Source organism: Pseudorasbora parva, chromosome 2, assembly GCF_024679245.1.
Source record: "Pseudorasbora parva isolate DD20220531a chromosome 2, ASM2467924v1, whole genome shotgun sequence".
NCBI classification, from domain to species: domain Eukaryota; kingdom Metazoa; phylum Chordata; class Actinopteri; order Cypriniformes; family Gobionidae; genus Pseudorasbora; species Pseudorasbora parva.
Window position 1 is genome coordinate 4026358 of NC_090173.1, and position 13531 is coordinate 4039888.

A 13531-nucleotide genomic window follows, 5' to 3' on the forward strand; every position below is an offset into this window, starting at 1 on the left:
GCGTACTGGGTAATTTCACTTTGCGAGCAGCGCATGTACCAGGTTTAGATAATAAAATTGCTGACTCATTATCTCGATTCAAATTTCAGGAATTCAGACGGTTATGCCCAGATGCGTCCCCATCAAGCCTCCGCTGCCCTCCATTCAGTCTAACGGTCCTCGACTAAATGACTCTCTAGGTCTCCTGATATCATCAGCTAATCAGTACATGAGATTAGGACTGGCAAAATCCACATTAAAAACGTATGATTCTGCCTGGACTTTCTATTCTTCATTCTGTGTTGCAAATGCAGTTCCAACTGTTCCAGTTAATATTCCGGTAGTACGTGCTTTCATTGTCCATTGTTTCGAGTCTAAAAAATTGCAGCCTTCATCTATTAAAGTACTACTATCAGGAATCCAATTCCATCTAAGAAGTTTGGTTCCCGAGACGCAAAGCCTCCTTAAAGATCCCTCCATCGGACTCCTTCTGAATGGTCTGAAAAAGGAAAGTCCAGCCACTAATGATAAACGTTTACCTTTTACACTTCCTCTAGTCCATCTTATGGTTTCTCAGCTCATAGGAATCACACACACACACAAGCACGCAAACACACAAGCACACACACACACACACACACACACACACACTGTGACAAGGAATACACAATCCCCATTATTGTATGACTAAACATATTTAGATCTGCCTTAATTGCATTGGAAGATTCCTGAACAAACACAGTGGTTATTATTTATATATGTATATCTTCATAATTGTGATTGAATATTATTGATGTTATTATATATGCATATCATCGATTTAAATATATAAACTGCACTGAATTTTTGCTACATTTCCTTAGGTAATACAGACCAAGAATACTTAAATTCCGCTATCACTTTATCCCAGTGATAGTGAAGAAGGTGATTAAATATATTTAATCCACCCAACCAATTATGACCTTAAAAAACACTTGAGAGAAGGTGTACCAATCGCACTGCTGACATGAACCTACATTGTTTTTTCATTTTTGTTTTCTTGCATTATGTTATTATGCATTTCTCTACGGCTTCAAGTTCATCAGTGTTCAGTCGTCAAGTGGACATTAAGATGCTTTCAGGTGTCAAACACCAAACAGCGTGTCACTACGGAAAAGCCTTCCACATATTGAAGTCTGCCCAGTGAACCACACCATTGGAGGTGTGAGGATTACACAAGGAGGGTCAGATTATCATTGCGAAGGTAGAACACCTGAACACATTCACCCACCAGCTGGAACTCAAGCTACACACACCTGGTGAGACGGTGTCCTGCAGGTGAACAAAGAGCTTTCCGAAGGTCTCTGCAGCTGCTATATTACAAAGACAATTTCTACATCGCAAGGATTACAAACCAACATCTAACTATGATCCCATAGGACCACCAGAGTTTGACCCAATGGGATCAAGAGGTGGAATCTGTAAGGCTGGAAAAACCTAGTCGATTCCGAAATGTCTAATCGCTCTGAGAAAACAAAGGAAATTAGCATCTGAACTCATTCATACAGTAAGAGTCTCTGTCCGAGACGACATCACACTGAGTGAACCATCTATGAATGACTCTAATTTACATGCCTTTCCTTTCACATGAAACTTCCCCCAAACTCCTGCTGCCCCTCATATTGAAATCACCTGAAATGCACCAGAAATCTCTTTGTCACAATGTCAATCCTCACGATACAGTATTATATGTGTTTGATATCATTTGAAATGTCTCAGTGCGACTGGTACACATATCTCAACTCCACAGAAGTAAACTAGAACATCATAAATGTTTTAAGAGTTTAAAAATATCTTTCCTTGGTGTATGGTGGGTGTGGCTTTCAGCCATTTGGCCTCTCTTCTAATCAAGTCTATAGGACCTGATCAATGCAAATTCCTATTGTGAACTGGTGTTTCCATTTGAAAGAGTTTCAAATGGTTCTGGGTATGGATCTGGTTCTGGGTATTTAAGGAAATGTTGCAAAGAGCTCAGGGCTCGATACTGTAGTCAGGTCAGCCCGTAATGCTGGACGTTTAACCCATGCAGCATTATGTAACCTTGATAAGTCAGGTATACATCTCATTCTTTACTTCAGAGTATTTGATGTGAAGTATACTTTCGAATTGATTATGTAATTGGCATTATACATTTACCTGACTGTTAATAAATTGTTAAACTTTGATTGATTCTGACTTGCTCTGGAATTATTCAGGTTACGAACGGACATAATTTCAACAAAGGGTTAAACGGAATAATTAAATGTGTACGTAAACTATTAAATATAAATTACCAAATAATTGGCATTCTAACCTAAATTCTAAATTGTGATTAAATGGAGTCAGATTAACGAGGAATTGGAAAAAAATCCATTTTGCCCCGCTGAAAAGACCGAACGCGCAGCGACCTTCACCCGCCGATCGTTAAGCCTCCATTGGGACGATTTGGGCGGCCTTACACAAGTAAACCTCACTCCTCTGGCCTCAAGAGACGCTCTAGTGACTGACGCATTAATTCATCATTAGTTCATCAATAGCATCAAAGCATCAGGAAGAGCTGAAATCTGCAAAGACTGAGTGTATTAAAGAGGACAGTGAGAACGCGAGTGATCCAGAACCTGCAGAATGAAACACACTGAAGATCCTGAAGAACAAAGAGGTTGGTGTTTATTCTTCATTCATTCATGATGCTGAAGAACATTCGTGATAGGAAGACTCAACACTTTAACACATTTACATAAAGATTTATAGTCTTCACGTGAAATTCTGCATCCATTGTACGATTTATTTTTTTCCACCTCGGAAGGGTGAGTCGAGATGGGCATATGGGCAACCCCTCTGTGCACGTCCCTGCTCAAGAAATTGCACATTTCTGTGCTCATTTTTATAGTTATCTTTACCATCAAAATTAATCTGAAGAGGCAGCTTTTAGTTTTATTATCTTAGGTGATGACAGAAATCTCTGTGATAGTGAAATTACTTTATTAGTAGTTGATAACTCAATTATAGAACTTAAAAACAATAAATCACCCAGGACTGATGGGCTTACCGCAGAATTCCACAAATGTCACAAGCATGCCAAGCTCCAGCCCTCACAGTACCAGCACATTCAGGCGGTGTCTCATTTCAGAAGGCTACATCCTCCGGAGGTCGCATTTGAAGGCTGTATACGTCATAAGGCCGTCTCATTTCAAAAAAGTGAGTAGGACACTCCAAATGCGACCTTCGAATGTGTCCTTCTTTCACAGGACTTCGGAGTGTGCATGAGGTATATCCTTCAGGGCTGGAGATAACCCACAATTCTTTGCGTCGCCGTTAACAACCGTCATTTAAAAAACATATATTATATGAAAAAAACGGCACCACCGCCATATACATGCAGGCGTAGATGTGTTGTTTAGGGATAACTTTTTAGTGCATTTTAAACGTTTAGAACAGTAAATGGGTTAGGGTTAGGGTAGACAAGAAACATTTCATAGTCATTTTCAAGTTATAAATAATTTTCATTCATATAGCAACGTGATACTTCTTGCCTGTGTGTCCTACGAAGGACGTTTTGTTTAATTCTGATTGAGGACACTCCGTATACTGCATCCTACACAGGAAATGAGACACAGCTTCAATCTCCGAAGATCTGATCACACACACCTGCATGTCATCAGTCCTCATCACAGTCAGCACTTAAAGGGTTAGTTCACCCAAAAATGAAAATCATTTAATAGACATTCATGTAGCGTCTGTGGTCTCTTTCATCAGGATCAAAGATGAGTCAATTCTGATGTTTATGGTGGATAGCTTTTAGCAACAGATACATTAGGGGCCCGATGCCGACGAGTCTGGGGAAGTTGACACCTTAGACAGCTTTGTGACCCAGTTGAAATTAGACAGGCAGCATCTTTGGAAAACTGTGACAACTTCAATCAGATTGTTATCTGGTCACATGACTTGAACCCTGTTCACCCCCCCTCACATTCTCTCAGACAGAGAGACGCCGGAGACTCTTCCCAATACACACACACATACACTTTCCTTATGAAGCTTTAATAAATGGACTGCATTTATATAGCGCTTTTATCCAAAGCGCTTTACATTTTTGCCTCACATTCACCCATTCATACACCGACGGCGATGTCAGCTATGTAAGGCGCCATCCAGCTCGTCGGGAGCAGCTGGGGTTAGGTGTCTTGCTCATGGACACTTCGACACTTGGTCAAGTGGAACCGGGGATCGAACCACCAACCTTCTGGTTTGTAGACAACCTACATGACACCACTGAGCCACTGCCGCCCCTCATAATAAAAACTATTCCAGACTGTATATGATATATCCCTGTGTGTAGGTATGCTCCCTATGTCATACCAACATAGTCATGATGTATAAACAATGTAAGTTCATTTTAAATGCTTGTATTCCTGTGTAAGAATGTATCTCTGCCTTAATATCTGCCAGCCATAACATGTTTGATATCTAAATATTCCTTGATGCAACGATGCACAGAATAAGATTATGAAATGTATCATTAGTACGTTTAGTAAACTTGGGAGTAAAACTTTATAAACTCGACACCCTTTACGACACCTGATAAAACATGCAAAGTAGGTCGTAAACAGAGACATAAGAGAATCTTTCCCGCTCAGAATTCACCCTCTGGATTGGGTAAACTAACCCAGAAGGGGTGTGGATTAATTAATCTTAAAAGACAAGTGCAAACATTTCTTTGGGTCTTCTCTACTAATCCTCAGACCTTTCCTATTGTCCTCTGAAGCCGGCTCACCCCTTGCTTGTTTCGCTTGAAGTCAGCACGCTCCGCTACTCAGTCGTCAGACAAAGGCGGACCGGCACTGAGAACCATCTCAACGGTCAAGGAACTTTCACAACTTCAAAGGAGACCTTCTTCTCCTTTTGGCAACATTCGCTCTCAACCTACTTTCAAACTTCCCGCGGATCGGAGACACGATCACTTGGAAGAACTGAGAGAGAGCGCTCCAGCTCACAGAACACTCTGAGAGGATTCACACGCATTCTTTTATACTCAACACAAAGCAACCCATGCAAGTATAAATTCCATCAAAATGTAGATGTGTTTTAAGACGAGTAACCCTGTTTAAGGTGATATTGTTCTTTGCTGGCTCTCTGTAGTAATATTTGTGAAATGCCATTCTGAACCCTTCCTTTCTCTTCTTTCTCTTTTTCTATTTGTCATTACTCTGTATATACATGTATTCTTTATTTAGTCATATGTATTCGTAGTATCAATTATTAAAACCATTGTATCCATGTTTAATTGTCATTGTTACTGCTCACAAAACATAAATAACTTTAATTTTCAGATCTAGCTACAGCTCTCATGAGTATCTTTGAATACTTTACTATTATCCCAATAGCTCGGAAAGTTTATTCTAAAGTTTAACGGATCAGATGAGTTTTGAATTAATTCTTTAAAGGTTATTCTGTAATGATTTAATATAGATTTGTTAATTGCAAATCCATTGTTGTTAACCAAATTTATATTGCTTAAATACCAAGGTTAGGTATGTCCTATTGGGTGATTTGAAGATTTATAGTTTGATCATAACCAGTTATGATTAATAATAAATAATTAAATATTAATTCCCTATTGAGCTAATTTAATTTATTATTATATGTAGCCCAGTCGCTACATTCACGACAAGACGCACACCACCGGCGTACATTCTCGTGAATGCCCGGCCAGAAGAACCAGGCCATGAGACGGTTTAGTGTTGCCGTTTTCCCCAAATGCCCGGCCATTGGATTAAAATGAGTCGTCTGGAAAAGCATTTCCAGACGGCTTTTAGGAACTAACAACTGAGTTGTAATATGTTTGGTTTGGGCGTCTTGGGTCACCCGATACAACCTGTCTTTTATTAGAGAAAAATAGGGATAGGTGAGCGGACATTCAGGATGAAGGAAGTGGCCGTCGATGGAGCAGACCTGATTAAACATGTGTTTGAGCATCTCATCCTGGGACTGTTCCCACACACAATCGTGGACACACTCTAGATTTACTTATCAGTAAGGGTCTAAACATTTCATCGATTGTTATTAAGGATGTGGCACTGTCTGATCATTTCTGTATTTTCTTTGACATATCAATCACTCCTGCCATTGAAGCTAGATCCGTCTCTGTCAAAAAGAGATTCTTAAATGAGAACACTAATGTGCTGTTTATGAAGGCTTTATCTCTAAGACCAAGCATATCTGCAGACTCTGTTGATTTTCTCCTTGACTCCTTTAACTCAAAAGTTAAGAGTGTAATGGATGATATTGCCCCTCTGAAAGTCAGGAAAAAGAGTGGCAAACAAAAGGCACCATGGAGAAACTCAACAGCAGTTCAAATAATGAAAAGACAATGCAGAAAATCTGAACGAAAGTGGCGGAAGACAAAACTTGTAGTCCATTATAACATCTATAAAGACAGCCTTCATGCTTTCAATGTTGAACTAGGCAAAGCTAGACAGACCTTCTTCTCAAATATTATAAACAAACACATAAACAACACGCGCACTCTTTTTGCTACTGTAGACAGACTAACAAACCCCCCGAGTCACATTCCCAGAGAAATGCTCTCAGACAGCAAATGCAGTGAGTTTGCTTCCTTCTTCTCAGAGAAAATCAAAAATATCAGAAAGGCGATCAGCACATCCTCTAGTTGCTCTGGGGTCAGTCAGATCAGACCAAACCCTCGGAAAATTACTGTCTGATTTCGAAACAATTGACGGTAAAATTTTAGAAGACACAGTACAGCATCTTAAAACATCAACCTGCACCCTTGACGCACTCCCCACTTCTTTTTTCAAAAGTGTGTTTAACTGTTTGGAAGCAGATCTCCTAGAAGTGGTGAACTCCTCACTTCTCTACGGGACTTTTCCAACCGCCCTTAAAACTGCAATAGTTAAGCCTCTTCTGAAAAAGAGAAATCTAGATAACTCCATACTGAGCAACTACAGACCAATCTCAAATCTCCCCTTCATAGGCAAAATCATCGAAAAAGTTGTTTTCAATCAACTAAACAAATTCTTAAACTCAAACGGATTCTTTGACAATTTTCAATCTGGTTTCCGACCGCATCACAGCACAGAGACAGCGCTCATAAAGATTATAAATGATATTCGCTTGAATACTGATACAGGCAAAACATCAATTCTGGTTCTACTCGATCTCAGTGCTGCATTCGACACTGTTGACCACAACATACTTCTAGACAGGCTGGAAAACTGGGTCGGGCTTTCTGGGATGGTCCTCAGATGGTTCAGATCATACTTAGAAGGGAGAGGTTATTATGTGAGTATAGGAGACCATAAGTCTGAGTGGACGTCCATGACATGCGGAGTCCCACAAGGGTCAATTCTAGCACCTCTCCTGTTTAACCTGTATATGCTGCCACTGAGCCAAATAATGAAAAAGAACAATATTGCTTACCACAGCTATGCTGACGACACCCAGCTCTACTTAGCACTGTCACCTAATGACTACAGCCCCATTGACTCCCTGTGCAAATGCATTGATGAAGTTAACAACTGGATGTGCCAAAACTATCTTCAGTTAAACAAAGACAAAACTGAAATCATTACATTTGGAAACAAAGATAAAATTCTCAAGGTGAATGCGTATCTTGAGGCTAAAGGTCTGATAACAAAAAATCAAGTCAGGAATCTTGGAGTGATTTTGGAGTCAGACCTGAGTTTCAGTAGTCATGTCAAAGCAATAACTAAATCAGCATACTATCATCTGAAAAATATTGCAAGGATTAGATGTTTTGTCTCCAGGCAAGACTTAGAGAAACTGGTTCACGCTTTCATCGCCAGTAAGGTGGACTATTGTAATGGCCTTCTCACTGGCCTTCCCAAAAAGACCATTAGACAGCTGCAGCTCATACAGAATGCTGCTGCCAGGATTCTGAGCAGAACCAGAAAATATGACCATATCACACCAGTCCTCAGGTCTTTACACTGGCTTCCAGTTACATCTAGGATCGATTTTAAAGTACTATTACTTGTTTATAAATCACTCAATGACCTAGGACCTCAATACATCGCAGATATTCTGATTAAATACAAACCCAACAGATCACTCAGATCAGCAGGATCAAGTCAGTTAGAAATACCAAGAGTTCACTCAAAGCAAGGAGAGTCTGCCTTTAGCTATTATGCCAGCCGTAGTTGGAACCGGCTTCCTGAACAGATCAGATGTGCTCCAACAGTAGCCACATTCAAATCCAGACTCAAAACACATCTGTTTAGCTGTGCATTTACTGAATGAGCACTGTGCCACTGTACGTCCGACTGATTGCACCTTATCTATGCATCAATTTTTAAATAATTTTTTATAACTGTTTTAGTTTACCTGTTCTTTTCTTTGGTTATCATCATTATATTACTTTTAATTCTCTTTACATTGTATTCTTTTTCTTATGCATTTTTTAGCCCTATTTTAATTCCTTTCTATGTAAAGCACTTTGAATTGCCATTGTGTATGAAATGTGCTATATAAATAAACTTGCCTTGCCTTGCCTTGCCTTGCCTTGCCAAGTCATCACGCTCTGAAAAAATAGGATTTTCCAGAGCGCTCTGTTCCCCCGGGACAGCGTCCAGCGGTCTCGGCTCCACCTCCCCCGACTGAGCGGCCGCCCTACTGCTCTCTTTTTTCTCCCATGAGGCATCCGCACACAAATGCCTCAATAATTTATTAAAATTCGGCCAATTGGTACCCAGGATTAGCGGATGCCGGAGGTGCTGGTTAACTGCCACCTCCACCCTATGCTTTTGACCCCGGAATTGAATATCCTCAGGCACTAAGGGATACACCACCACCTCCCTGTGTACACACCGTACCTTAACCACACGGCTATTACCCCACGCCTCGGGCTGAATCAGACTTTGATGGATGGAGGTCTGGTTACAACCTGAATCCACCAAAGCCTGATAAGTACCCCCCTTAATACTCACGGGTATTTGGTACAAGCCAGCTTGATCATGGCAGCGTGCGGAGCAGCCCGGGAAGCCAGCTGACCGGATTCCTGTGCTCCTCCCCCTCCCCTCTGGGCCGGCTGGAATGTGGAAGATGGTTTGCCCGAACGACCCCCTGTCCACCTTTGTGCCGGCCGGGGAAGTACACCACCTCGTGACCTGGGTAGAGGGACAGGTTTAGAGAGAGAAGGGGAGGGGGAAGAAGGAGAGAGAGAGAGAGAAGCCGCTTGTAAGGGCTTGCCGACCCCATGGCACGCCACCATCTCATCCTCTGCGACGTCGGGCGGTGGCACTGGAACCACTGTGCAGTCTTCCTTGTCGGGCGATGAACTGCTCCAGTGCCACACGGTCGATGATTCCCTTGACGTCACTCGCGTCGGCCATCAGCCACTTGCGGCATGAGTCCCGGAGCTGGTGTGCGAACATGAAGGGCTGGCCGAACTCGTCCAGGGTCAGGGTCCTGAAACGTTGGCGGAGTTGTTCTGGGGTCCGGCCGACCCGCTGAAGAATGGCGCGCTTCAGGTCGTCGTAGACCAGGAGATTCTGGACTGGCAGTTGGTGGGCGACTACCTGAGCCTCTCCTGACAGCAAGGGAAGTAGCCGTATTGGCCAGTCTGCTTTGGGCCATTCCCGGAACCCGGCCGCCCACTCGAAAAGTTCAATAAAGGCCCCGGGGTCGTCCTCGGGCCCCATTTTTGCGAGGGGAACGGCGGCGGCCGAGTCGATGTTCTGTCTCTGGGGAACGGCCCGAATCTCCCGGTCCACCATCCAGCTCCGGAACAGCTTCAAAGCGCTTCTGCTGCTCTTCCCTCACGGCCAGCAGGTCCTGATGGTGCTCCTGGTGTAGATCGGCGAGCGATTGGACGATGTCCGCAAGTGAGGTCTTTGGCGGAGTTTGCATGGCGGCGGCAGTCTTCTCCCTCCCGGGTTTCAGCACCAGTGTGATGGGGTTCGTGTGGGTGGAAGGAAGAAGACAGGGGTCGGTGTGACTGGGACTTGCACTCCTTATTCAGTTTTGGTCAAAGAAAACAAAATACGCTCTGTGGCATTTTCACTCAAACAACACGATATGGATCGCTCCTTTCAACTCCTTTATTTTCCTCTCAGGATCTCAGCTCTCTCTCTCTCTGTTCGCTCAGGCAAAGTCCCAGTCCAAGTCTCTCTCTCTCTCTCTCACTCCCGGCAGCGGCTTATAAACGGTCTCTCCACGGCAATTACTGCAATCAGAAACAGGTGTTCGTCATCTGTGCGTGACCTACTTACCTGCCACTCTGCTCTTTCTCTCCCGCTGCAGATCTCGCAGAACCACGCCCCCTCCGCCACAATCAGTTTGTGTGAGAAATAAAGCTGTATTTATTGAGCGTAATCGTCAGTTCTGGCAGGCTAGGTATTCAAGACGCTGCTAACGCTATTTGGACTCATCAGCTGATTTGCATCAGTGCATCAGGTGTTCAAACTCCCCTTGCTGCTAATGGCCATGATATAACAGCGCACATCTTCAAACAGATTCAGTCGCTCTAACTGCTATTGCTTGCTCTTTGCTGACTATTTTCCGTTTCACTCATCAAATGGCTCATGCTGTTGTTTAGCCCCAAACGATTAGTGCTACTTACCTTTTTGTTGACCATGACTTCCAACACCTTAGAGGAGGACTCGTGGCAAAACGACTCATCTGAAGACACTCGAGCATTACCGATTCAACCGGACCAGGGGCAAGAAACCTGCCCGGATGACAACGCTGCCGTTCGTCGAAGTTCTCGCCGGTTGGTGAGTAAATCCTCGTCCCGTCCCTGCATAGGCGATTGGCCCGTGGTCAAAATACTGGAAACTTTGTTTACTAATGACATTCAGCCTCCGAGTGGCGCTTCTCACGAGGATTTATTTATCCTCCTCTGTAACTCTTTGATCATTCCAGCAGTAGACTTGCAGCCGGTGCCTCCTCCTCAGTCCTCCGGGAAAAAGCACACTCTAAAGCGCAAAAAGTCTTGCTCGCCCAGGCCCGGCATACGAATCGCCAGAAGGTGACGCGGTGCTCATGACACTGTCTGACATTCAATCTTCCCTCCTTGATATGGCTGCCAGAATTACGACGCTGGAAGATGGCTCCGCCTTCAGACCTTCTTCGACCCCCGTCTCGGTTCCATCGGCGTGCACCTCTGCTTCAGCTACCACCTCCGACTTGCGTCTACACACGCGCCGGCCTCAGTATGATGACGTCATGACGGAATTCCTTCCTAAAAGGACCCTGGCGACCGCTGTACCTCTTTCCATGGGCTCGCCCTTTGTTCCACCAGCCGCTGCCATCTCTCACCAGTTAAGGAGCCAAATTTTGTCAGGTAATGATATTAATTTCGTTAAACTCTTGCTGGGCTCTGAGCTGTGTGAACGGCGCGTCGTAGATTGTGGCGACGTTTCTGTCGAGTTAAAAGATGGGGACCCTAGACTGTCAAAAACTCTGACTTTTCCAGAGTTTTGCGTTGCTTTTGGCGTGTATAGAGACGTCATTTGTGAAGTTCATCCGACGCGCAGAGCCGAACTCGATACCTATTTGGCCATTATTTCCGACCTAGCTCTTTCTTATAGGGTTTTTTGTTTTTTGAATATTACTTTTTCTTTTATTACTAGAAGTCTTTTTCTGCAAAGGCAGCTATGTTCATTCAACGCTTCAACCAAAGACTGGACTGGTCCATGGTTGACCTCATGCCCATTAGTAGACATTTCACAGGACACCAGATTCTGTCCTGCTCCATTTGTGGCTCTCTCACACTCTACTACCCTGTGCTCTAAATCTAAGCCTACCTCTCATGTTTTCAATCCTGAACCAAGCCGTAAATCTGGCTCCTAGGTGAATAACCTTGCTACTCATCTTTGCTATAATTTTAATGAGAATATTTGTAGGATGTATAAATGTAAATATCATCATGTTTGTAGCTACTGTGGGGATGCCCACCCCAAGTCTGTATGCCGGAGGAGAACACACTTCCTCAAAGCAGAGAAAAAGAAATAAAACCATCAACTCCCATTAACGTTCCCAAGCTGGGAAGGGCGTTGAGGAAGCATCCGAACCGTTGTTTTGTGTTCATGGTTTTCTTGCTGGTCTGCTGTATTTGCCTGCTGTATCATTTTGCTGCAATAACTTATTTTCTGCGTCGCAGGAGCCGGAAATCGTGGATGCCTTGTTGGAGAAAGAGGTAAAAAAGGGTTTTATGATAGGCCCATTTGATAGTTCTCCTTTTCCGATTTTTAGGATAAATCCTATAGGGATTGCAACTCGCAAATATTCGGGGAAAAAAAACGTTTAATCATCGACCTCTCCGCTCCCCACAATAGTTCGGCTAACAGCGTCAATAGCCTTATTCCTTCAGCCCCTTTTTCACAGTTTTACAGCACTGTCGACGACGCAATCAGCTTCATTTAAAAGGCAGGATGAGGAGCTTGGCTTGCAAAGGCAGATATTTCTGATGCTTTCAAAGTAATGCCTTTGCATTCTTCACAGTGGCATTTATTCTGCGTTCAGTGGAGAGAGAAAATGTATTTTTTGGTTAGACTCGCTTTTGGCTGTTGTCGCAGTCCTAAAATATTCAATACTTTGTCCGAGGCCTTGTGCTGGATTCTTCTTAACAATGAGAAGTAACATTTTCTCCCGGTGATTTTTCCTTCCGCAAAATCAGATCTTTCTATATCAGCTCTTAAACGCACCTTTTTTGATTTGGGCATTCCTCTCTCGGAGAAAAAGACCGTAGGTCCCGTTAAAGTAATTGAATTTTTGGGCATTACTCTTAATTCTAACCGCATGCAAGCTTCACTGCCCCTTGAGAAATTATCGTGCATTAGACAAATTATGAAAGTCGCTCAACTTTCAAGGTCCTTTTCAAAAAGGGACTTGCTCTCTCTTTTGGGCCACCTCAATTTTGCGATGAGAGTAATTCCTCAAGGCAGGTCATTCATTTCCAGGCTCCTGGACCTTTCTAAAACTGCAAAAAATCTCACCTATGTTGTATTCTTGGACGCAGGATGTAGATCTGAGCTAAAATTTTGGTCTCTGCTCCTAGATAAGTGGAACGGTATTTCCTTTTTTCTTAATGATTTCATGGAATTGTCTTTAGCTCTTAATCTCTATACGGATGCCGCGCCTTCCATAGGGTTTGGAGGGGTTTTCAAAAATGAATGGTTTGCATGCGCCTGGACAGAAGAATTGCGGTCTTTACCTGCCGGCAACTATTCAACAGCCCTTTTAGAGTTGTATTATAGTTGCGTTCATTCTCTGGAGTAAACATTGGGCTAGGAAGCAAATTCTGTTTTTTTGCGACAACGACGCTACGGATCATGTCATTAATAAGGGGTGTCCATCTGTTCCATTCATCAATAGATTCATGAGACGTCTTACATGGCTGTCAATTTTGGGGAATTATCATTTTCGCGCAAAGCATATCCCCGGTTTAAATAATCAAATGGCCGATTCTTTGTCTCGTTTTAATTTTCAGAAATTTCATCTCCTGTGTCCAGCTGCAGCCCAAACGAGCCTGGAATGCCCTCCGTTCAGCCTA

The 13531-nt window shown here is 43.2% G+C and overlaps 1 protein-coding gene across 1 annotated transcript in view; it reads right to left on the minus strand.

The window, feature by feature from the left end:
• Positions 1-13531, minus strand: part of LOC137048117 (uncharacterized) — a 137932-nt gene that overhangs the window by 75733 nt on the left and 48668 nt on the right. The window contains 1 exon segment of the mRNA XM_067426123.1: positions 10507-10518. Coding sequence (XP_067282224.1) covers positions 10507-10518 — 12 coding nt within the window.